This window comes from Lacerta agilis, chromosome 12, assembly GCF_009819535.1.
Source record: "Lacerta agilis isolate rLacAgi1 chromosome 12, rLacAgi1.pri, whole genome shotgun sequence".
Lineage (NCBI taxonomy): Eukaryota > Metazoa > Chordata > Lepidosauria > Squamata > Lacertidae > Lacerta > Lacerta agilis.
This window is the reverse complement of record NC_046323.1, coordinates 56,572,276-56,596,418: the sequence shown is the minus strand read 5'-3', so window position 1 is coordinate 56,596,418 and position 24,143 is coordinate 56,572,276. Positions and strand designations below refer to the sequence as shown.

The 24,143-nt window shown below is 53.7% G+C and overlaps 2 protein-coding genes across 4 annotated transcripts in view; one reads left to right on the top strand and one right to left on the bottom strand.

The window, feature by feature from the left end:
* Positions 1-859: 859 nt before the first annotated feature.
* On the top strand, positions 860-14,506 carry ATG9B (autophagy related 9B). The gene is made up of 14 exons (XM_033165024.1): positions 860-991; positions 4,559-4,710; positions 4,804-4,847; positions 5,147-5,211; positions 5,828-6,001; positions 6,670-6,811; positions 7,943-8,691; positions 9,563-9,716; positions 11,105-11,284; positions 12,283-12,531; positions 12,635-12,846; positions 13,317-13,419; positions 13,702-13,771; positions 14,382-14,506. Exons 2-14 carry the CDS (start codon positions 4,593-4,595, stop codon positions 14,504-14,506), a joined length of 2,385 nt encoding a protein of 794 aa, XP_033020915.1. The 5' UTR covers positions 860-991; positions 4,559-4,592.
* Positions 14,507-16,442: 1,936 nt separating this feature from the next.
* NOS3 (nitric oxide synthase 3) overlaps positions 16,443-24,143 on the bottom strand; it is a 45,109-nt gene continuing 37,408 nt past the window's right edge. For all 3 annotated transcript variants that reach the window (XM_033165772.1, XM_033165773.1, XM_033165774.1), the window contains 6 exons: positions 23,653-23,863; positions 23,314-23,401; positions 22,685-22,806; positions 22,452-22,600; positions 16,944-17,138; positions 16,443-16,644 (listed from right to left, as the gene is read on the bottom strand). In XM_033165772.1, the coding sequence (XP_033021663.1) occupies positions 16,513-16,644; positions 16,944-17,138; positions 22,452-22,600; positions 22,685-22,806; positions 23,314-23,401; positions 23,653-23,863 (897 nt within the window). In that variant the 3' untranslated portion in view covers positions 16,443-16,512. The remainder of the gene's footprint in view (positions 16,645-16,943; positions 17,139-22,451; positions 22,601-22,684; positions 22,807-23,313; positions 23,402-23,652; positions 23,864-24,143) is intronic.

Here is a 24,143-nt window from a genome sequence, read left to right as displayed (position 1 = left end):
GCCCGGGATGCGCCGCCGCTGCCCCGCCGCTCTGCCGGACCACCGGCTCCCCTCCTGCGGCCGCTGAGCCCCAACTCCGCCCCCCCCCCACCCGGAGCCCCTCTCGAGAAGCGGAGCCGCGCCGGGCGAAACAGCTGGCAGGCGGCCCGCGCCAGCCCCGGAAGAGCCTCCTCGGGCCGCACGCGGCGATGGCAGCAGGAGCAACAGAGCCCGTCCCGGGAGGAGCCGCCGCCGCCGCCGCGGAGCCCTAGGGCGGAGAAAGCGAGAGGAAAGCCCAGGTCAGGCTCCCTCGGGACGCAGCCGGACGAAGGGGGGGGGGGTCCCCTGTTATTGCTAATTATTCCAGTTATTGCATGTGTCTGCAAGGCGGGGGAGTCTTGGAGGGTTCAGTCCCGGCCCCTCCGCCTGCAGCCCAAGATCCAGGAGGGGAGACGAGGCACCTCTGGCTCCGAGCAGGCCAGCCGTGGCCTCAGCGCTCCTCGAAGGGGTTTGGGGGGGGGAGGGGGTGCCATGGAGGAGCGTCTCTTTCTTTTTTTGAGGGGGGGCTGTGAGGCCTAGTGGGGATGCAGAGTGCCTGCCAGTGACTCACTCCCCCCCCCCCGCTTCCTTAAGACTCACCCGGGTGGCGTCCTGCCAGTTGTACAGCATGTTTACCCGGTCCTGGGTTGTTTATGAATTTGCTGCCCTGGGTATTTTTAGCCCTGCCCTGGTGCCTCCCCCCCCCCGGCCCTGCCTCCATATGGTGGGATAGGAGAGAAGCCCATCCCGTGCAGAGGAGACCCCACCAGGGCTGACGTTGGGCCGGCTGGGGGCTGAATCCTGGTCCCGCCTGCTTTCCCCCCTGGTTCTGAGCCTCTGAGCCGCTGCCCTGAGCCGTCTCCTGGGTGACTCAGGGCTCTTGCAAGGCGAGCAGGAAAGGGCTGTTTTTCTTGCCGGACATCAACACTGGTGGATCCCCCAGACACCCCAAGCAGATCTCTCTTGGGCAGCGGTAAAGGCACGGTTTGGGGGAGGCAGGGAGCCCTGAGAGGGTGGGACAGCTGTCACTTTCTTGCCAGTAATTGTGTGTGTGTGGGGGGGGTGGAGCTCTCTTGGCTGGGGGGGGGCATAGGGGGGACAGTATTCTTCAACCTGGTGTCCCCACGACGCTTTGGATGGCAATTCCGATCCAGCCGCTACAATCTTGTGGCCACAAGGTGCCAAGTCTCTGGCAGCTTGGAGCAGGCAGGGCTGGGCCTGGGGCCCAAGAGTCTTTCCTGGTCCAAGGGGGCTTCCTGAGGAGTGGGAGGGATGCCCCTGGAGGAGGGGACAAGCAGAGACTCTTGGGGTGCAACAGGGGGACACACACACACTTGTGTTTATCTCTGCTTGAGCTTCTTGCTTTGTCCTCTGTGTTGGTATCTTGGAGAACCATGAAGCCGAGCTCCCTCTTCTCCCTTCATTGCCCTGTGGGGGGGGGGTGCATCCACCCTGCTGGAGCTTCACCTGGAGCAGCCCAGGTGTGCTGGCTGGGGCTGGTGGGAGTTGTAGCACAAAGCAGCTGGAAGGCGCCAGGTTGTGAGAGGGTGGCCTTGGGATGGCTGGGAAGCAGGGTGGATCAAAATAAATGATTTTTTAATAAAAAAAAATCAGATTGTTTTTTATTTAAATCGGATTTTTTAATTTAAATCGGATTTTTTAAAACAAAATGCTTTTTGGTGAAAATATATTACCATCCAAAGGTTATTCAATCATGAAATAAAGATTAGTTTTTTTAATTATGTAGAATAAGGCTGTATATGTTTATTTTTTTTGGTAAATAAATTCCATTAATCCATTTACAATGTCATTTATGCTCTTCCAGAGGTTTTTGTATGATTATTGGGCAGTTTCTCTGCCTACAAGATATTATCACAGATGCTTGGTTTACTTTTGCAGTTCTCAAAACTGAATTTGACTCAGCAGAGATCACATGCTTCTTCTTCACAGCAAAAATGTTATAACATGAGTTGAGAAAAAGACCTTAATCCTATTGTTCTACAAACCTATAAATACAGAATCAACCCCTTCAGTGTTAAGTTTTAAGAAGTTCAGTGAATAGAATAGAAACAATATTTTTCTGATTGTTTGGAGTGGAATGGATCTAATAAATCTATTTAAATTGTTATTAAGGTAATGATTATTTTTCTCCTTCCTAAGTACAATAGAAAAGTTGTCCAAATATGAATGATTAACCTATTAAACTGGGGATAAAAAACTAATATGAAAAGTTGTTATTCTAAAAATCTTCATCTACTTGCATATTAAAGTTATACCAGCAAGAATTAGTCTTTACGTAGAAAACTGTGATTTAAATCAAGCCTTACTGACTAGTGATTTAAATCGTGATTTAAATCAGTTTGATTTAAATCAAATCCACCCTGCTGGGAAGTGACTCAGCGAGTGGCAGGAAATGGAGCAAGGCAGATGGACTGGATCCAGGGCATTCCTGGCCTCTGCAGGTGACCGGGTGTGTAGTGTGTGAGAGGGAATGGGTCTTCCGCATGGAGGGCTGGATCTAGGCCCTGGCAAGCAGAGCGCACCAAGCACTGCTTGTTTGGAAGTGCCCTAAAAGGAAAGAGCCAGGTTTTGCCCAGGCAAGCCTCGGCATGAAAAGGGAAGCTAGATATTGGCCTGGAGTTGTGAAGAGGGACCCCCATCACAGCGCTCAGGCAGACCCAGGGAAATTCCTTGCCTCCTTTCTCCTGTCAATTTCTGTCATTTGCAAAAAGTAAACAAGGGAATGCCAGGCTCCTTCTAGGACTCTTAAGCAAGGCCATGCCTTCCCCCTCAGCCGCTCCCTGCAATTGCTATCCAGGTTTCAATAGAGGCTTTGGCCAGCAAAGCCCAAGAGATCAAGTTACTCTCCCCACCCCCACCCCATCTCACCTGAAAAGTCATAACCTGTTTCTCAAACCCTCAGCAGACAGGATTTACTGTCCTTGTTTTCTTTGTTAATGTTCAAGCCCCGCCTGAGAATAGGAGAGATGCTTCTCACCTTAGCAGGCTGCCCAAGAGACCTCCTCTCCACCCAGCCTTCTCACCCCTTTCCTCCCTGTCCCTTGCCAAACACCAAGCCTGGCAAACTAGTATTCGGACAGCCCAGGCCCCAACCCGCCTCCTTCCCTACAGACCCTCTTGGGCACTGAGATCAGTAGAGGGGGCCTGGTCGGTTGTTCCTCCGCCCTCAGAGGCTTGGGATAGCAGGTGCCCCACGAAAGGGTCTTCTCTGTGGCAGCCCCTAAGCTGCAGCACTCCTTCCCACTGTACAGCTTCTGGAGGATGCTAAGGCGCACCTCTTTCACCCTGACCTTTGACACTTGAGGTGTATGTATTTAGGACCCACCGTATCTCTCTGAGGGCAAGTTGTTTAACTGTTTTCAATGCAGTCTTTTAAAGTTGCAACCTTGAGACCTTGGGCTGAAGGACGGGAAGTAAATAAATCCTCACCCTCTCTCTTTCCTGGCCAGCCTGTCAGCTGGCAAGACCCTCCTTCCCCTGGACTCTCTTGTTTCTGAAGCACCAGCCAGCCGGGTCCCCCCTTCTTGGGGAGACCTGCTCTCTTGTTTCTGCTGGCTCTGCTCCTTTCTCCCTCTTTGCTGTTTCACCCCCAGTTCTCAGGTTCCCCCCTTTTCCTTACCATCCAGAGCCACAGGAAGAGCTGTTAGGCCAGGGGTCAGCAACCTTCGGCTCTCCAGATGTTTCGGACTACAATTCCCATCATCCCTGATCACTGGTCCTGTTAGCTAGGGATCATGGGAGTTGTAGGCCAAAACATCTGGAGAGCCGAAGGTTGCCTATGCCTGTGTTAGGCAGAGGAAGGGGGTGCCTCTTGGCATGGCTGCTTTACTGGAGATTCCTGCATTGTAGGGGGTTGGACTAGATGACCCTAGTCCAACTAGGGTCCCTTCCACCTCTACTGTTCTATGATTCTTTGAATTTTTGTATCTGCATTTTTAGATCTTATTTTGATTTATGTGGAAATTGTTTCAATTTGGTTGTGTGCTTTTTGATGTGTTTTACTCATTTATAACTTTTGTAATGTTTGTGAGTATGTAATTCTTGGCATGTTGCTTTAACTATGGAAAAGTGGCATACAAACAAAATGAGAAAGAGGAGGAGAAACGGGCCCAAAGTCTCCCACCTGCTTTCTACTGATGGTTACCTAAAAACTTCCCTGTTCTTCTTCCCAAAATCAATCAAGTGGTCATCACCCAGTTTCCCCTCCTGGGACCCCCTGCCCCACTTCAGCCAAGTCTCCCCACTCTCCCTGACCACAGCCCCAATGCTGGCTAGGGGGGAGTGGTCCCTGGCGACCCTCGGCTGGAATGGGGGGGGGGCTGCCCCTCCCCAAGTGTCCTGGAGATGGCCTTGTGCTTGTGACTCAGGAGGCCGGTGGCTGCCTCTCAGCCTAAACTACTGGAGGAAATGGGGAGACAGAGAACTCTGCACACAACCTGGAGCTCCTTGGAGGGGGGAAAGTGGGATAGAAAGGCAACAGTAATGAGAATCTGCCCCCTTCTCCCTGTGTCCCAATCAGGGTCTGACGGGAGCCGGACAGCTCAGTGAACCCCATGGAGGTCAGTGGGAGCCACTATGGCGATTATCATCGCCTCCCAGACTACGAAGAGGAAGACTCTCCCCCTGAGGATGAGAAGGAGTTGCTGGTGCACGTCACAGAGGGGCTTAAAGGTACCCCTCCCCAAGCCCTGGGAGGGCAGGGGGCAGCCGGGGGGGGGGGTCCTTTCAGCCAAGCCCCGCTTCTCACTCTTTCCTCCTCTGCAGATTCCTGGCATCACATCAAAAACTTGGACAACTTCTTCACCAAAATATCCTTCCTGGTTCTTGGGCTTCTCCCTCGTGAAGGCCGCTCCGCTGGGCCAGAGTTGGCGTGAATGTGCTACAAGGACTTCCCAGCAGCTAGGGAGCAGCTCTGAGCACGAGCAAAGCACATTTCCCTCCCCGTGTAGGGCTGGAGGAGCACGTGGGGCTCAGCAGCCCCAGAAGGCATCTGGAATCCCGGGGGAAGGGGGTACTATGTGCTGGGGTCCCCTCTTTTCCAGGCGGCTGCAGGGGGGGTCTTCAAGGCAAGGCATAGCAGAGTGGTTTTCCTTAACAGATCCTGCACATCTACCATTTCCACCAAAAGAACGGCTTTGCCTGCATGATGCTCTCTGATGTCTTTGAGCTGGTGTAAGTACCCCAAAACTCATTGCTCGGCCCTGGGGGGAGGAGGGAGCTGGTGGGCATTTGTGGCAGGGCTGCTTCCAAGTGGGGAGCATCTGCCCACCCTCCTGTCTCTTCGCTCTGGGACCTATCTTCATAGAGTGGGAAGGGGTCCCCAAGGATCATCTAGTCCAACCCCCTGCAATGCAGGAATTGTGGCTTAAGATTCCCATCCAGACTCTGCTTAAAAACATCCCAAGAAGGAGAGTCCACCAGGAAACAAGCCTGATCATCTTCCACACAGCCGGGATTCAGATATTTGGAGGGAGCCCTCATTACCTCTCGGTCTTCTCGTCTCCAGGCTGCAGGGAGCATGGAGGTGCCTTCTCCGTCCACAGCTGGGAGTGGGGAGGCCCAGGGGTCTCCTCCAGGGCAGGGGATGAGAGGGAGACCCCACGGCGGCTGTGTGTGTGCCTGAGCAAAGGGCCCCACCAGGGAGCGTGTTGCATTGCAGGCAGGTTGGCCCAGATGTGCCCTGGGAGTCCTTTCCAACTCTGTGACTGTGGCTGGGCCTCCTGCAGGCTGAGGGGTGGGCCTGTGCAGAGGGGGCTCTCCTGACCTCCCTTGGCTCCTCTCCCCCCAGGCAGTTTCTGTTTGTGGTCACCTTCACCACCTTCCTGCTGTGCTGTGTGGAGTACGACGTGCTCTTTGCCAACCGGCCTGTCAATCACACTCGCCATGGAGGGGGTGCCCTCCCCGAGAGGAACAAGGTGACGCTGCCAGATGCCATCCTGCCCACGCCTCAGTGCGCCCAGAGGTGAGTGGCGGGCGGGGGGAGAAGAGGCCCCACTGCGAGGAACGGGTTGGCCCCCTTTAGGCCCTCGGGAGCCCCAAACCTCCTTCCCAGCCAGGTGGGGGAGAGGCCCAGTTAGGGAGATGCTTTGGAACTCCCTGCCTCTTGACTCACAGTATTCCTTTTGGCACCTGCTGAAAACGTTCCTGTTTAGGAAAGTTTAATGATTTAGCTCTTGTATGTTATGTGCTTTTCTGGGTTTTATTGTTTTATCTTTTTGTGAACAGCTTTGAGATTTTTGTTTTTTTTTTGTTTTGTTTTTACACAGTGTGGAAATTTTATGAAGTATAGATAGATATGGGTTGGACTAGATAGCCCTTGGGGGTCCCTTCGAACTTTATGGTTCTATGCACCTGTATGTACGTATGCACACACTCTTCTTAGCAAAGGGTCAGAGTTAATCCAGGTTGATGAATCCAGTGCGACCTAGTGCAACACAGCCAAGGTTCCTTGCAGGGGAGGAGTCCCTCCCCAACAGCCATAAGACTTTCCCCAGCTTAGAGCTCAGAGGATGCTGCTGCCAGTGCCTGCAGGCTGGTTGGGGAGAGTGTTGCTCTCGCGCCTGGGTCCTGCTTGGGGTCTCCCTCCCCTTGTCCTCGGCTGACCCTCCCTGGTGCCCCCCCTCCCTGCAGGATCCGTTCCAGCGGCTGGATCATCTTCCTGCTGGTGATGGCTGCCACCTTCTGGGTCTACCGCCTGGTGAAAGTCCTCTGCAGCCTCTTGGGCTACTGGGAGATCCGCACCTTCTACACCAAGGCCCTCAAGATCCCCTCGGTGAGCGAGCGAGCAAGAAGTTTATTACTATTTATATGCAACCCATATGACTGGGATGCTTCAGCCAACAAGCAACCTCTAACATTCAAAACCTCCCAGCACAGAGGGGGCGGTGGGTGCAGCAAGGACCCCCCTTGTTCCTCAGGAGCCCCCCTCTCCTTTATCCCCCCATTACCTCCCCTCTGACGCCTCCTTTGGCTGCTCCCAGAGGCTGCTGACATCCCACCCCCCAGATCGCTCCTGCATGTCTGGGCCCAACAGCTTAAATAGAATTTCATTGCAACAAAGACGCCTGCATTTCTGCCAATAGCAAAAGGGGACAGTCTCTGTCTTCCAAATAACAGCTGAATCCTTAAGGTGTGTGTGTGGGGGGGGGGTCTTCCCTCCCACCTGACTGAGCAGGGCCGTTCCTGTGAGGTGCACAGTTCCTAAGCACCTCGTGCTTGAGCATCTGTGTGTTTCCTTGCTGCCTTGGGGGCAATGTTGTCGGTGGAATAAGGAGTCGCAGGCGGGACTTGAGGGGTGAAGGAGGGTTCCCTCCTCTCTCCCTCTTTGGGTCCTGATGGTCAGAGACCCAGTAAGCAGGTTGGGGTTCGCCTCCCCAAGGGATAGCAGCCTGATTTGGGGGAGAGTCCTCAGGAGATGCCTTCTTTGCAAAACTGAAATCCAGCTTCTGGATTTCACTCTGTAGGCTGATCTTTTGGGGGGGGGGGTGAATGTCATTTTTGTCTCTTCCTTGAGGGAGGGAGGGAGGGAGGGAGGTTGGACTAAGTGGCCTCTATGGCCTTAAGCAGAGATCCTTTGTGAATCAGATGTGAAGCAGGGGGGCCTAATCCTGCGGTGGCTGCCTGTTTAATTCTGAGCTGAGCAGGAGCTACAACTTCCTAAGCCCCACTTTAGCAAGCTGGAGTGCCTGTAGGGAGGTCTGTTCATCCATTCATTCATTTCTGTTTATAAAAAACATTTGCTTCCTGCTGTGTCCTGAAAAGAATATATGAAAGCAGTTTACAGCAATAAAAACCCATGGTGGTGGGTGGGTGGGTCTTAATTTCCTGCCTAGGCCTGGCAGGTGTTTAAAAGTGGGCCCAGAAGGAGCCTGCTGAGTCTCCCTCTCTTTTGCACCCCCCGCAGGACGAGCTGTGCAACTGCAGCTGGCAGGAGGTGCAGGCGCGGCTGATCTCTCTGCAGCGGGAACAGCCGATGTGCGTCCACAAGCGGGAGCTGAGCGAGCTGGACATCCACCACCGCGTCCTGCGCTTCAAGAACTACCTTGTGGCCATGGTGAACAAGGCGCTGCTGCCCGTGCGCTTCCGCCTGCCGCTGCTGGGCGAGGCCATCTTCCTGACGCAGGGCCTCAAGTACAACCTGGAGCTGCTCTTCTTCTGGGGGCCAGGCTCCCTCTTCCAGGGCAAGTGGAGCCTGCAGCCCCAGTACAAGCGGGCGGGGGCCCGGCTGGAGCTGGCGCGGCGCCTGGGGCGAGGCATGGTGCTGCTGGGCCTGGCCAACCTGCTGCTGTGCCCCTTCATCCTGGTGTGGCAGGTGCTGTACGCCTTCTTCAGCTACACGGAGGTGCTCAAGAGGGAGCCGGGCAGCCTGGGCGCACGCCGCTGGTCCCTCTTTGGCCGCCTCTACCTGCGCCACTTCAACGAGCTGGACCACGAGCTGCAGGCGCGCCTGAGCCGCGGCTACAAGCCCGCCTCCAAGTACATGAACTCCTTTGCCAGCCCCCTGCTGGCCCTGCTGGCCAGGAACGTCTGCTTCTTCGCAGGCTCCCTCCTGGCCGTCCTCATCGCCCTCACCGTCTACGACGAGGACGTCCTCACCGTGCAGCACATCCTCACAGCCATCACCCTCCTGGGGGTCATTGTCACCATCGCCAGGTGGGTCAGGAGGGCGGATGTGGCCCTCCAGAGAGCCAGGCCTCTCGTCTTTAGGCACTGGGGCAGGACCGGAAGACCCACCTGATGCGACCTTCCCCCTCCTGCTGCTGAAGCCCATCTCCTGTTCCCCTTGTCCCTGTGGCCAGGCTGGCGGCCGGAGCTGCTGGGAGTTTTAGCCCATCAAGGTCTCCGGGGCCCAAGGTATGGGCTGGGCTTCAAAGGGAAACCCCGGCAAGTCTTCAGCTGTGATTTCTGCCCTTAGATAAAATCCAGCCCCATAATAGGCCTGCTACATCTGGGGTGTCCTAACGAAGGATCTCCAGTGTGAAATTGCTGGGCTGGAGGTCTCCAGCATACAGGCCTCTCTCTGGTTTGGCCTCCTCTGCCCTGCGGAATGGGGGCGCCTGGCACGGATCCCTCGCCAGATCCCAGGTTCTTCTTGCGTTGAGCACAAGTGTATTTCAGGGGTTGTAGTTGGCTAAGTTTTATTCAGAGTAGATCCATTGAAATGGATGGACCACAGTCACATCTGTTAATTTCAGTGGGTCTGCTTAGGTGAGTGCAACCCTATATTTTCAGTGGGTAACAGAATTTTGTTAAATGGTCAAGTCAGAAGGGACCCCCAAGGGTCATCCAGCTCAACCTCCTGGCAGGTTGCCTTCAAACCTCCACCTTCTGCCACCACCAAGATAGCAAATCCTGGTGGCGCTGGAGTAACCATGGAGGGGTGCAGGAAGGCTCCTTTCACCAGGTGCTGGACATCTTCCCCTGTGGGGCGCCCCCCCCCCACCTTGATGTCCCCAATTCATGGGGGAGGGTGTTTGGGGCTGGTCTTCCTGGGTGCTGACGACCCGTCTCCCCCTCCCTGCAGGTCCTTCATCCCGGACGAGCACCTGGTGTGGTGCCCAGAGCAGCTGCTGCAGTGTGTCCTGGCGCACATTCACTACATGCCTGACCACTGGCAGGGCAATGCCCACAAGGCAGAGACGCGGGAGGAGCTGGCCCAGCTCTTTCAGTACAAGGCGGTGAGTGGGCAGGAGGTCTTTATTTTTAATTTCTAGAGGATTTGTAGCCTGCTGTTCACCCAGAAAGGCTCTCAGAGCAGCTTACATGCAGTCAGTCAGTTGTTGTTGTTGTTGTTCAGTCGTTCAGTCGTGTCCGACTCTTCGTGACCCCATGGACCAGAGCACGCCAGGCATGCCTATCCTTCACTGCCTCTCGCAGTTTGGCCAAACTCATGTTAGTAGCTTCGAGAACACTGTCCAACCATCTCGTCCTCTGTCGTCCCCTTCTCCTTGTGCCCTCCATCTTTCCCAACATCAGGGTCTTTTCTAGGGAGTCTTCTCTTCTCATGAGGTGGCCAAAGTACTGGAGCCTCAACTTCAGGATCTGTCCTTCTAGTGAGCACTCAGGGCTGATTTCTTTGAGAATGGATAGGTTTGATCTTCTTGCAGTCCATGGGACTCTCAAGTAGCTGCTGTTAATATTTCTTTATATCTTGTTTTTTTCACAGTCTGAGACTCAAGGCGACTTACACAGATAGCAAAAGCGAAAGACATTAGCTATAGGCAAAATATTAGCTAGAAACATAAATGTAATTAATGTAAATGTAATTAATCATTAAAATAATTAAAGCTGGTGACGTGGGTGGTGCTGTGGTCTAAACCACAGAGCCTAGGGCTTGCTGATCAGAAGATTGGCAGTTCGAACCCCCGCGACAGGGGGAGCTCCCGTTGCTCGGTCCCTGCTCCTGCCCACCTAGCAGTTTGAAAGCACGTCAAGTGCAAGTAGATAAATAGGTACCGCTCCGGCAGGAAGGTAAACAGTGTTTCCGTGCGCTGCTCTGGTTCGCCAGAAGCGGCTTAGTCATGCTGGTCACATGACCCGGAAGATGTCTGCAGAGAAACGCCTATAGAGCCTATAGAGCCAGATGAGCGCCGCAACCCCCGAGTCATCCCTGACTGAGACCCAACGGTCAGGGTACCTTTACCTATAATTAAAACTATGGTAATATTTAAAACTTGTGCTAAGAGCACAGGCCTCAGCAATCAAGACATGCCAGCACCAGTCCTTTCCTCACAAATGGTCAGTTCTCAAAGTCCAGTTGGAACCAGGATGGACAGCGAGGAGGGCGCCTGTCTGGCTTCTCCAGGCAGGGAGTTCCAGAGTTGCCTGGGAGCAGCCACCACCAAGAAGGCCTCTCTGGGTGCCCACCAAGGGTGGGAGGTAGTGCTACCCGCAGGCGTACAGTGGGGAAGAGGGCATGGCACAGGAGGGAAGAGGGACAGGTCAGGATCTGGCAGCTCTGTTTCTTAGCTCTCCTGGGATGGAGCCCCGTAGCCTCTCATCCCGCATGCCAGGGTGGGTTTTGGGGAGGGGAGACCTCTGGAGCTGACACCCCCTGTGCCCCCAGGTCTTCATCCTGGAGGAGCTGCTGAGCCCCATTGTGACGCCCTTCCTGCTCATCTTCGCCCTTCGCGCCAAAGCCCTGGACATCATCGACTTCTTCCGCAACTTCTCGGTCGAGGTGGTGGGGGTCGGGGACATCTGCTCCTTTGCCCAGCTGGACATCCGCAACCATGGCAACCCGCAGGTATGGGGGGGTGGAGATTTAAAGCGCTAAGGCCTATTTGCCAGCAGCCGTGTGACCCTGTGCCGTCCCTGCATCCAGTCAGTGGTCTAGTTTGGGGGCAGGCATTTCAGTTTCTTGTTTCTGGGTGGAATTATTCTGAAATGCTACAGGGGGTGGGATGGAGGCCCCCCCCCCCATGAGAGCCAGTGTGGCATGGTGGTTAGAGCACCAGGCTAGCACCTGAGAGAGCCCAGGGTTCAAATCCCCACTTGGCCATGAAGCTCACTGGGTGACCTTGGCCAGTCTCTGCCTCTCAGCCTCACCTCCTTTGCAGGGTTGTTTAAGCAGTGTGTGTGTGTGGGGGGGGACCATGTTGCCCCCTTGGGCTCCTTGGAGAAAAAGGTGGGAGGTAAATGCAATAAATAACACGATGATACCCACTGGCAATCCTCGTCTCACACAGCAGCCCCATTTTACAGGCAGGGAGACTGAAACTGGGAGTGTGACATGCCCAGGGCCAACTAGAGGACTTCCGGGCTTCTCTCCTGCAGCCAAGCCCCCACTTCTGCTGGACTCCCATTCCCCTCTCTCGGACCTATTCTTCCCCTTACAGATACGTTTGAGCTGACATGGGGGGTACATGGCTCAGTGGTTAGAGCAGATACCCCCCACCCCTGTGGCATCTCCAGGTAGGACTGGGGCAGACTCAATCTGCTGCCAGTCAGAGTCAGACCATACCGAGCTAGAGGCCCAAGAGCCCCCTCCCATCCTGCTGTTTCCAGCAACTGGGATCCAGAAATATTTACTGCCTCCAGCTGTGGCGGGCAGAGCCTGGCAGCCTTCGGACCACGCAGGTTGGTGGCCACGCTGTCCTCCTGCGGGAGAAAGTCCTTCCCATTATTGCCATCCCCTTCCCCACTGAATTCAGGGTCATGAGAGAGCGAGCGAGCGAGCGAGAGGAGGGCTCTTCCCTGCGCCCACATCCTCCCTGACTTGCTTTCTCTCCCCCCGCCCTGCAGTGGTTGTCCCAGGGCCGGACAGAGGCCTCCGTCTACCAGCAGGCAGAGAACGGCAAGACAGAGCTCTCCCTCGTCCACTTCGCCATCACCAACCCGCGCTGGCAGCCTCCCCCTGAGAGCTCCCTCTTCATTGGGCACCTCAAGGAGAAGGTGCAGCAGGATGCGGCCCACGCGCCACCTGCCCAGCGCCTCTTGGCTGAGGCCCCCCTGGGCGCCTCCTTCCTGTCAGACGAGGGACCCTGCACCGTGGTGAGTCCTGGGGACCGGGGGAGGGAGCCATCTCTGGGATCCTGAGGCCCCCCCCCCCTTTAACCCTCCTGGTGCTCCCTCTAACCGCATCTCCCTCCTGCAGCCGGAGGCCCTCTTGGCCAGTGTCCTGGCCCACCCTGTCCTGGCAGCGGGAAGTGGCGGTCTGGCATCCCAGGCAGAGAGGAGCCGCTTTGGGCAGCCGGGCAGCGCAGCCGGGGCAGCTGCCAGCATCCTGGCTTCCCTCTCCTGCTCACAGCTGCCCCGGCGGGGCGAGAACGCCGTCTACCAGAGCGACAGCACCCTCCCCGGAGACAGGTAGGGAGACGGGAGACCTGGCTGGTCTGGGGCCCAGGCCATGTGCTTGGGCACAAGGAGGGCGGTGCTGGGTAAGGCCCAGGACTGCTTGGCCCCGGTGCTCTGACTCCCAGATAGGGAAGGAGGGAGCCGGTGGGGAGCTGGAAAGAGACCCTGGGGGGCTCCATTGGGCCTCTGCGCCTGCTGTCCCCCACCCCGTTCTCTTTCAGCCTTGCCACCCCCTCCGGATTTCTCTGTCCACCTGCCTCTTGATTTCATCCTTGGGGGTCCGGCTGGGTTTCCCATTTCTCTCCTCCTTTTCTCCCGCCTCTTTTCCTCTCCCAGCTCCCTGTGCTTTTCTGCTCTCTCTCTAAAGCGGTTCCTTCTGCCACCTGGTCTTGGTGGGGAGGGCCTTGTGGCTGCCCTCTGCTCAGTCCCTGCTTCTTGCAGCCAGTGTGCCAATGGGTCCCTGCCTTTCTGTGCCCCTCCAGTGTTGCCCCACCTGAGACGCGCCCAGGGCCCCTCAGCCGCTCAGTGCTGCTCTCTGAGTTTGCCTCAGCCGAGATGAGTCTGCACGCCATTTACATGCATGAGGTGAGTGGTTGGCCGGGGGTGGGCAGTGGGAAAGCAGCATTGTCTTCCTACACGGCAGGGGGTTGGGCTAGATGGCCCCTGGAGATCCCTTCCAGCTCTATGCTTCCTGTGTCTCCTGGGTGGTGGGGCGGGGCCAGCGCATTCCTGGGTCTCACCTGTGTGGGATCCCTGGCTGAGGGTGCTTGGTCCTGGGTGAGATCCCCCAGGGACCCAGTATGCCCACCCCGCAGCCGGCCACCCTCACAGGCTGTGGCGCCCTCCTGACTTCCATCTCTCCTCCAGCTTCACCACCAGCAGCAGCAGCAGCATCAGACGTCGCCACGCTCGCCCTCGCAGCCCCTGGCACAAGCAGGTGAGAGCCTCCCCTCTTGCCCCTGGGGGCACTGGTAGCGCCACACTGGAGGGGCTTCCTTCCCTTCCAGGGGTGTCTTCCCTGGGGGCGCTTTCCCCAGGATTCCTCCCTGCCGATGCTCCTGGCTGGAGAGCCAGGCGATGCCTCTGGAGGTGTCCCTTAGTGGGGGCTGGAAAGGACATGTTGCCCAGCATGGAGGAGTCTGTTTGCGACATGGAAAGGAGGCTTGGTCTGCTCCAGGGCGAGAGCCGTTTCCTTGTCAAAGCAGCCATGGCCGAGTTGAGTGTCCCTGAGTGCAGAAGGCCAAGTAGGGGGCTGAAGCAGGTCTGGGGGGCTGGATCCCAATGGCCCACCCCACCTGAAGGGCCGTCTGCCCTTTCCCTGCCCCAGGCGGGGGTTAGGGGGTTGCTTGCCCGCCAGTGGCCCTCCCTGCATGGCCAAGGTGCAAAACTATCTGGGGCTCCTGCCTGTGGCTCCTGGAGTGTAATATTTACCTGCCCCCTGGGGGAGCGAGGAAGAGGAAGAAAGAACTGCCCTGAGATAGGGCGGGATACAGATTTAATACAAATCTCATGTTGGTCCCCCGCTCATTGCCTTCTCCGCCCTGCAGCTTCCCCCAGGCCCTCTTCGCATGTGCGCAGCCAGGATCTAATCCTTGGGGGCTGGGAAGAGGAAGAAGAGGAAGAGTCTCAGGCGCAGCAGCAGCAGCAGCAGCAGCAGAGGGAGAAGAGCTAGCAGCCGCCCTTGCCCTTCCCACTGCCCCCCCTCCTCTTGACGTGAGTCTCTTTCCCCCCTGCTCTCTGACCCACAGCCTCCCTCCGTGGGGCTTCACCCGAGCTCAAAGGGGACTCTGCAGAGCTCAGCCACACACTCCAAGGCCTCATGGTGGGGGAAAGTCGCCTTGCTTTTTTTTTCAGGCCCCCCCCCCGCCCATTTTTTCTGTGTGTCTGCAGAGAGGGCCAGCAGCTCTGGGAGGCTGGCTTTGTTCAGACGCATTTCCTTCCCTGGGGTGTCATGGCCACGGACTTGGATGGTGTTAAAGGGGAATCGGATAAATCCTGGAGGAATCAGCATAGAATCCTAGAATGGCAGAGTTGGAAGGGGTCGCGAGGGTCATCTAGCCCAACCCCCTGCAGGGCAGGACTCTTTTGCCCATGACCCTGAGGTTAAGAGTCTCTCTCACACTCGGCCAGTGAAGCTCTCTCAGCTGAGGAGAGCGAAGGAGGCTAGGAGCCAGGATGGCTCTGCTCTGCCTCCAGAAGCAGCCATGCTCTGGGAACTGGAGGGGGGGCCCTTTTGTGCTCAGGTCCTGCTTGCCTCTGGTTGGCCCCTGTGGCTGCAGGAGCCTGGACTAGATGGGCCTGACCCCATGGCCCATCCTGCTTGCCTTGCATAAGGGTTTGGTACCTGGGGTCCAGCCCCCCCAGCCTAACCCTGCCTGTTTTCCCACTCTAGGTGATGGCTGCTGCTGGTGACTTGCTGGACTCCCCCCCCCCCCCCCCGGAGCATGGCCGGCCAGAAAAGGAGCAGGAGTGGGAATGTGCCTGATGTCTGCCCTCGGCTGGCTGTGGACTCTCGACGGGAGATGGGGACCCCCCCCCTTCCTGGCTTTGGGTGTGTGCCCTCCGCGGGGGTGAATAAGCTATGGGCCGGATCAGGCCCTGCCCGGTGCTACTCATAGAGCTATAGGGTTCCTAAGGTCAATGAGAGGATGGCTGGAGCCAAATGCCCCCCCCTTCTCCCTGCCTTCCTCTGCTGCTACATGACTTGCGCTGTGCCCCCTCCCTCTTGCAAAGTAGCCCCCAGGGGCAGGGGGCTCCAGCTCAGGACACTTTGGGGACAAATAAATGTTTACAGATGTGGCTAACAAGAGATTCGGTTCCTATAGGCGGCAGAATCCTTTCACCTCCTCTGGGGCAATGGGGATTTGAAGGAGGGGCTGTGGGATTGGGGGGCTGCTCCCTCCCCCTTGAAAGCTCCAAGTGGCTCTTCAGGGAAGGCGGCAGGTAGCTGGTTCCGATTGGCTATGTTAAGCTGTGATGTCAGGGCATGCTCCTGGATTATAGGGCAAGAGAAAGCCCCCAAGCAGGGTGGGGGACGGGAAATAAGGGCTGTGAAGGTACTTAGAAGGGGCTGAGTCCCCTTTCCTAGAACTGTTGAGTTGAAAGGGACCCCAAAGTGTCATCTAGTCCAACCCCCTGCGCTGCCCTTTCACCTCTGGCCTAAGGCTTCTATTCTTACAACCTGCAGACTCTGCCAGATGGTGCCTTCATTTTCCACAGGGGTTACAATTATTTTAGGAGGAAAGAGCCTGGCTTTCAGGCTAGCCTGGGCTCTGTCTGCTTGGGCACAGGAGTTTGGATACCTTGTCTGCTTCTGCCATGACACATCCCTCACAGTTCAAAAAATGCTGAAAGCAGAAGGTCCAGGAGAGATAAATGGAAGGACTTGTTCATGCAGTGCAGTGTTAAAACGATGGAACTTCCCGGAGGCAGGGATGCCGTTAGAAAAGAGCAAATTCATGGAGGAGGAGGAGGAGAGGGCTGTTGAGGGGCTCCTGGCCAGGCTGGCTGGGCCCTGCATCCCCAGTTGGAGGCAGTGATGCTCCTGGAAACCTCAGGAGGCGAGAGCTGCTCTTCTAAGACCCTCCCCTCTTTGGAGAAAGGAGTGCGCAGGTGCCACAGAGCAGGGCAGGGGGGAAAACAAGGCTTTTAATGGCAGGATCTGGAGCTGCGAGGGTCTCAGAGGGACGGGGAAAGGCTGAGCAAGGACTGGCGCTTCTGCTGGGAGATGGACTGGCTGCGGATGAGCGAGGCCACCTCTTGCGTGCGGAAGGTCAGGCCAAAGATGTCCTCGTGGTAGCGGTTCTGGTCCTGGGAGAGAAAGAGGCAGTGTCAGATCCTACACACGCAGACACGCCCCCCCCCCCCGGGCACTTCATAGAAACATGGAGTTGGAAGGGACCCCCAAGGGTCATCTGGTCCAGCCCCCAGTGCTGCAGGGAAGGAGGGCAGCTGCCGACTGTTTCAAGGTGCCCCACAATTCAGTGCTGCTGGTGCATTTGCTGTGACCCAAGGGGGCCACCCCCATAAGACCCTGCCCTGGGAAGCTGAGGGCTCTCTGCCTCCATTGCTGGGGTCTGACTGGGGGGCAGCTTCCCTTCCTCCCTCACCTGGAGTTCACTGATCTTGTCCCCGGCCTCCGCCAGCGTCATGCCGCCCTCCTTGGCCAGGATCTGCTGGACGGTCTGCAGGACCCCCGTTGCCATGGTGACATCCCCACAGACGTACATGTGGCCCCCCCTCTGGCAAAGGACCTCATGGACATAGCTGGGCAGCTCCAGGCGCAGCAGGTCCTGAACGTATGTCTGCGGGAAAAGGGAAAACCAGGTCCGTCATAATACAGAGTGCCACTCCCTCTCTGCTGAGGAACTGCGGCTGCTGCTGCTTGGGGATCTGGGATCAGGGCTGCCAAAGCACAGGCATGAATCGCCTTCTGTCCCCTCCAACCCCCCCCCCATGTCTGCCTGGATGGGGGTGGCTGCCATCTGCCCACCCAGAGCCCCCCATTTTGGGGGGAGGGTGCTAGAACTGGACTGGCCTCCTTGGCCAGCCTGGTTTTACAGAGGCTGCCTTTAGCCTTCCTGACACAGAACAGCCTGATAATGATAGAACTGTAGAGTTGGAAGGGATCCAAGGGGATCATCTAGTGGTCCCACCCCCTGCAAGTTAGGGATCACAGCTCAAGAATCCCCAACAGAGGGCCCTCCAACCTCTGCTTAAAAACCTTCAAGGAAGGAGAGGCCACCCACCTCCCAAGGGAAACCATTCCGCTGCCAAACAGCTCTGACTGCCAGAAAGGTCTTCGCGTTTTGCAGGAATCTTGTTTCTTGCAATTAAAGCGGATTGGAAGTGGTCCCCATTGGCTGCTAGCCTTGTTCTGTGGAGGCTGCCTTGGCCCTCCTGGCCCAGAACAGACTGGACGGCAGAGGAGGAGTTAAACTGTGGAACTCCCTCCCACAGGAGGCAGGGAGAGAAGTTTATAAAATTATGCAGAGCCTGGAGAAAGCAGAAAGGGGATTTTTTTCTCCATCTCTTACAACGCTATTAGTCCGGTCAATATACAAAATGACCTGGGCAAAATTGCAACATAAACACTATTAATGGCATTTTTATGAGAACTGGGTGTAGAATAACATATAAAAAATTAGACAAAATTAAATGACAGGAACACTGAAATCGTGATTTCAAAATGGCCGACCTGCTGTATCAATTGTATTGTATTTCGAAATATGTGTTTTTAATTATTGATATATTAGAAAATGTTGAAAACAGTCACGTTCTTCTAGCTGCGGACAATATTGATCACAATATTCTTACACTGAATGGTGAGAACACATTCCATGGTATGGGGATGATAGCAGCAATAACCCCAGCAAAAACCTTTTCTCGTTGTATTCCAAGAAATAATATATTGAGCTGTGACTTAAAAGCTGCTGCATCTATCAACATTCATGAATTTGCATCCAGTACTCTCAGAGGCATTAAGTTTAAAATATTGCCTGATATCTATCCCATAAATGTCAAAGTAGATCTGCTGTGGAAACTGTCAAGGAACTTTGAACAACCAATGCCTGGCTGGTCTGGAATGATGCACTTAATACATAATAACCAAAACAACCAGAAAGTTGAGAAATCATCAGTACTTTTCCTACCTATTATTGATATGAAGCCCACTGAAATGACTTGCATCCTGTCTACCTTAACATACCTACGAGATTTAGCTCTTAAGCACAATATACCAACTATCATAACATTTGATCAGCCACTCTTTTGGAAAGCATCACAAATAGTTCATTCATCATGTGATGGTAGTGCTCTCAAGGACATCATTCTATTGCTTGGTTCCTTTCATACTTTCATGAATCTTCTTGGGGCCATTGGTACACTCATGGCAGGATCGGGCCTTAAAGAAATCCTCGAAGAGATTTATGGGGAAAATACAGTAGTGCATATGTTAAATGGGAAATCAGTATCAAGAGCTTTTCGTGGACATTTGACTCTCGATTCATGCTTAAGTGCTGAAATAATGTCGCAGAAAATTGACGATCATTCAGAATTCCCCCAGGTCTTAAAAGAAGCTTCTGCACTGTATGATTCACTAGTGTCCTGTAACAAAACTATAGAAGTGGATTCTTCACAGACTATGATACACATAAGCTGTGCATTGGATGCAAAGAAGAGCAAACTGAAAGCAAACTCAGCAACAAGTAAACTATGGCTTGAGTATCAAAATATGGTTGATCTTGCTAGAAAACTCATCACAGCAGATAGAACTGGTTCATGGAAAATGCATATTGATGCCATAAATCAGTGTCTACCCATTTTCACAGCTGCGGGTCACCATAATTACTTGAAATCAGCATACCTATATTTGCAGAATATAATTCTGTTGCCAACAACAAATGCAACTATTTCTGCAATGTTTGAAAAAGGATTTCATGTGATACGCAGAAGTGAACGGTACTGGGCAGGATTGGGTTCTGACTTAGTAATCGAACAATGTCTGATGCGCTCTCTTAAAACTACAGGGGGTTTGACCAGAGGAAGTGGATTGACTGGCATTCAGAGAGCAGTTTGGTCTTTATCATTGCCTGTATTGTCAGGGTATAATCTAGCTATGCTGGAGTTTACCAATGTGTCATATTCATCAAGTGAACAACACAAGGAACTATCTAGTGCAAGGCTGATTAGAGACAAAAGTGATTCACAACTGGTATTGTGCAAGTTGCAAGCATTCTCGCCATTTACACCCGAGTCAAGTCTGCGTAATATTGTAACAGGTGTAACTGCAGATTTGGCAAATGTTAATGTGCATGAATTGCAAGAAGTTGGTAAGGTCATTGTAGCTAAACTTATTGACCAAGAAGTTTTTGCATATAAATGTAAGCGTTCTGACAAAGTTAAAACATTAGCGTTCTCTGCTGCACTGAAAATTCCTGGAGATGATGAAAGAACGATTGACCCAGCATTGCTGTTTCAAAGGCTATTGGACATTGTTAACACAGGCAAACTAAATTTGGAAGAAGTGCTGCAGTATGAATTGTGCTCATACCCACCTTCATTGTTCAAATCATGCTCTATACCCAGGAAGGCTGACAAGCCACAGATAGTACATGTTATCAAAAAATATGTGATGCAGAAACAGAATAGTTGTAGTACCGAATACGTTCCAAGAAGTGATCAATTTGTGTTAGATGGTGGTCCGCTGCTGCATTGCCTTAAATGGAAGAAGCATGAAACGTATGATGACATTTGTTGTTGTTCAGTCATTCAGTCGTGTCCAACTCTTCGTGACCCCATGGACCAGAGCACGCCAGACACCCCTATCCAACACTGCCTCCTGCAGTTTGGTCAGACTCATGTTGGTAGCTGTGAGAACACTGTCCAACCATCTCATCCTCTGTCATCCCCTTCTCCTTGTGCCCTCCATCTTTCCCAACATCAGGGTCTTTTCCAGGGAGTCTTCTCATGAGGTGGCCAAAGTACTGGAGCCTCAACTTCAGGATCTGTCCTTCCAGTGAGCACTCAGGGCTGATTTCTTTAAGAATGAATAGGTTTGATCTTCTTGCAGTCCATGGGACTCTCAAGAGTCTCCTCCAGCACCAAAAGCATCAATTCTTCAGCGATCAGCCTTCTTGATGGTCCAGCTCTCACTTCCATACATTACTACTGGGAAAACCATAGCTTTAACTATACGGACCTTTGTCGGCAAGGTGATGTCTCTGCTTTTTAAGATGCTGTCTATGCTCCATGGACACAGACAACAGGTATGATGACATAGCATGTTCTTATGCGAATTTTACAACTCGTCATTATGGGAAAGCTATTATTGTCTTTGACAGCTATGAAAACATCCCATCCATTAAAGATATGACTCACAAATGTCAGAAATCTATGTTCTCTAGCCCTGAAGTACACTTCTCTCCGCAAACTAAATTCATATTAAAACAAGACAACTTTCTTTCCAATGAAAGTAACAAACAGCGAATCATTCTTCTCATAGCTGAACATTTGAAGAGACAAGGATGCACTGTTGTACTAGGTGAAGGAGATGCTGGTGTTGAAATTGTGGGGCATCACCTCAGTTCCAAACTACTGTGATTGGAGAAGATTCCGATTTATTGATTCTACTCCTGTACCATGCTAACCATCAAACGGAATTTAATTTGTATTTTCGTAGTGATAAACAAGGAAAAAATCCAAACCACACATTTGACATTCTTGCTTGTAGAATGATACTGGGCGCAGAGACCTGCAACTATCTTCTTTTCCTCCACGCCTTTACAGGCTGTGACAGCACATCCAGAGTATTTGGGATAGGAAAAGGCAAATGTTTCAACAAACTTATCGCAGATAATCGACTTCGTGAATTAGCATCGGCATTTTGTTTGAAAGATCAGTTACATATCAATATAGAAGATGCTGGTCAGAAGGCGATGGTTATACTTTTTGGTGGAAAAGTTGATGATACCCTTGGAACATTATGACATTGCATACTAGTGGACAAAGTAACATCAGCAAACTCTTTCGTTGCACCAGAACGTCTACCACCAACTACATCTGCAACAAAATTCCATAGTTTTCGATCATATTACCAGATAATGGAATGGTCATGCCACAAAGAGGGTTTACAACCTAATGACGGGTTGGATTATAAAGGAGGACAACCAGCTTCACCCTGTGATGTCAGACATGGCCCCTGCACCTGAAAGTCTTTTGAAAGTTATCCACTGTAACTGCACCACTGGTTGTTGTACATTCCGTTGCACGTGCAAAAAAAAATAGTTTTCCATGTTCAACAGCTTGTGGTCAGTGCCAGACCATTGGTTGTGAAAATGTGTTGTTGATTGAACATTGTTCTGATATAGAAGATGATATGGATGACTGATGTCTGCTTTCGTTATTTGTAATACATAATAAAAGTTCTGGTTCAAGCACCTTATTGTGACCTTGTTTCAATGTACCATTGCTTTCACTTTGTTGTTTTTAGCAAACATTTAAATACAGAAATTATGTAGCCTAATAACTAGATCAATGACAACTTTGTATTATTTTCCCTGACATTTGGTAACAATTAAAAAACATAGGATACACACAATTAAGTTTAGAAAACTAATCGAAATACAATACAATTGATACAGCAGGTCGGCCATTTTGAAATCACGATTTCACAGTGTTCCTGTCATTTAATTTTGTCTAATTTTTTATGTTATTCTACACCCAATTCTCATAAAAATGCCATTAATAGCGTTTATGTTGCAATTTTGCCCAGGTTCCAGCGGTTTGTTTTTTTCTGAAGTTTGCCTGGACTATATAACTAGTGGACTTCCAATGAAGCTGAAGGTTGGAAGATGCAGGGCAGGTAAAAGGAAGTTGTCCTGCAGGAGAAAGGGCGGCCACCAACCTCGGTGCCTCTGAAAGAGGAGAGGCAGCCATGCTTCTGAATGCCGGTGGCTGGAAGCCCCAGGAGGACAGGGCTGCTCTCCTTGCAGGTTTCCCACAGGCAACTGTCCAGCCAGTGTGAGAAGAGGCTGCTGGACCAGATGGGCCACTGGCTGGAGACGGGAGGCTGCTCCAAGGTTCATTCCTTAGCATCCCCCCCATCCCCATATTATTACCTTGGGGTAATCTGGGTCGCGGGAGAAGCAGGTGAGGACGCGGCTGAGGACCCCTTTCTGCTGTGCCTCCTGCACCTCCTCCTTGTAGATATGGTCGTAGCGGGAGCTGCGGCAGCCAAAGACCAGCGTCATCTCGCCTGGGGGGAGCCCTGTGGGGCAGGAGGGGGTCAGGGCTGGGAGAGGCAAAGGCACGCTGCCCCCAGCCCAAAGCTTCCCCGGCCCCCCTGACCTACCTTCAGCCTCCAGGCTGTGCAGCCGCTGCTGCCAAAAGCTCCGGAAGGGGGCGATGCCGGTGCCAGGCCCCACCAGGATGCAGGGGGCTGCGGGGTCCTGGGGCAGCTGGAAGTTTGGGGCGCTGTGTGGGGCAGAGACACCAAGAGTCACTTGCCTGGTGCGTGACAGGAGTGGAGCCCAGAAGCTGAACACTGGAAGATTCAGCCCAGGCAAAAAGGAAGGGCTTTCCCACGCATCACAGATGACGGAACTCCCTGCCACAGGAGGCAGCAACCACCACCAACCTGGCTGGCTTTAAAAGAGGATTGGAAAAATTCATGGAGGAGATGGAGGAGGAGGGTTGGGGGAGGGAGTTCCACAGTCCAACTCTGTGTTGTGGGTGTAACATGTGAAGAAGTGCTTTCTTTGTGGGGCGTCCACGAGAGCAGGGGAGAAATTCTTCTCTGCCCACTTTCTGGCGGCTCAATCGTGTGAACTCCTTTCATGTTGCCTCTTTTTCTGGGAGAGCAGGTGGGGAGTTTTGCTCCCTTCCTCTGGGAAGCCTTGCTAAGGCCAGAGGGAACGTTTGGATAGAGCTGCTCCTTCAAGGTCCAAGCTCAACCCCCCCACCCCCCCCAACACCCCTTACCCTCGGACGAAAACCGGCACCATCTCGCCAGGAGCCAGCTTTGAAAGCCACGTGGAACAGACGCCAAAGTGAAGGGGACCCTTGCCATCTGGAGCAAAGCGGGGGAGAGGGGGGAGCAAAATGAGAGGCTGCCTGCGAGTTTCCCCTCCCCACCCCCCATCAGATGGCACCCCCCCCCCCATGAGACTGCATTCCCCCTCCCCAGGTGGCCAAGGTCACCCCTGTGACTCTCACTGTCCCCTTAGAATCACAAGATTGTGGAGTTGGAAGGGACCCCAAGGGCCATCTGGCCCAACCCCCTGCAATGCCACTCAGCCCTTCCCCCCCAAAAAAACTCACTTTGGCTGTGGTAGTTGAGCACGGCCACCGTGAGGTGCATCTCCCCTGGGTGGGCGCTGGGCGCCGAGCTGAGGGAGTAGTAGCGTGGTTTGAGCAGGGGCAGCTGGGTGAGGAGCAGCGAGGGCGGCAGCGGCACCGAGGGGAACTCCTGCAGCACCTCCTCCAGGGTGGGGCAGCGGAACCACTTCCACTCCTCGTACAGGAGGGAGTCCTGCAGGGTTAAGAGCAGAGAGGTGGAAAAGGAGGAGCCCCGCCCCAAGGAGGACATGGAGAGGCAGTGAGGCTTAGCGGTTAGAGCAGGGGGTCCCCAAGCTAAGGCCCAGGGGCCGGATGCGGTCCAATCGCTTTCTAAATCTGGGCCACAGACGGTCTGGGAATCTGCATGTTTTTACATGAGTAGAATGTGTCCTTTTATTTAAAATGCACCTCTGGGTTATTTGTGGGGCATAGGAATTCGTTCATTTATTTATTTTTCAAAATATAGTCCGGCC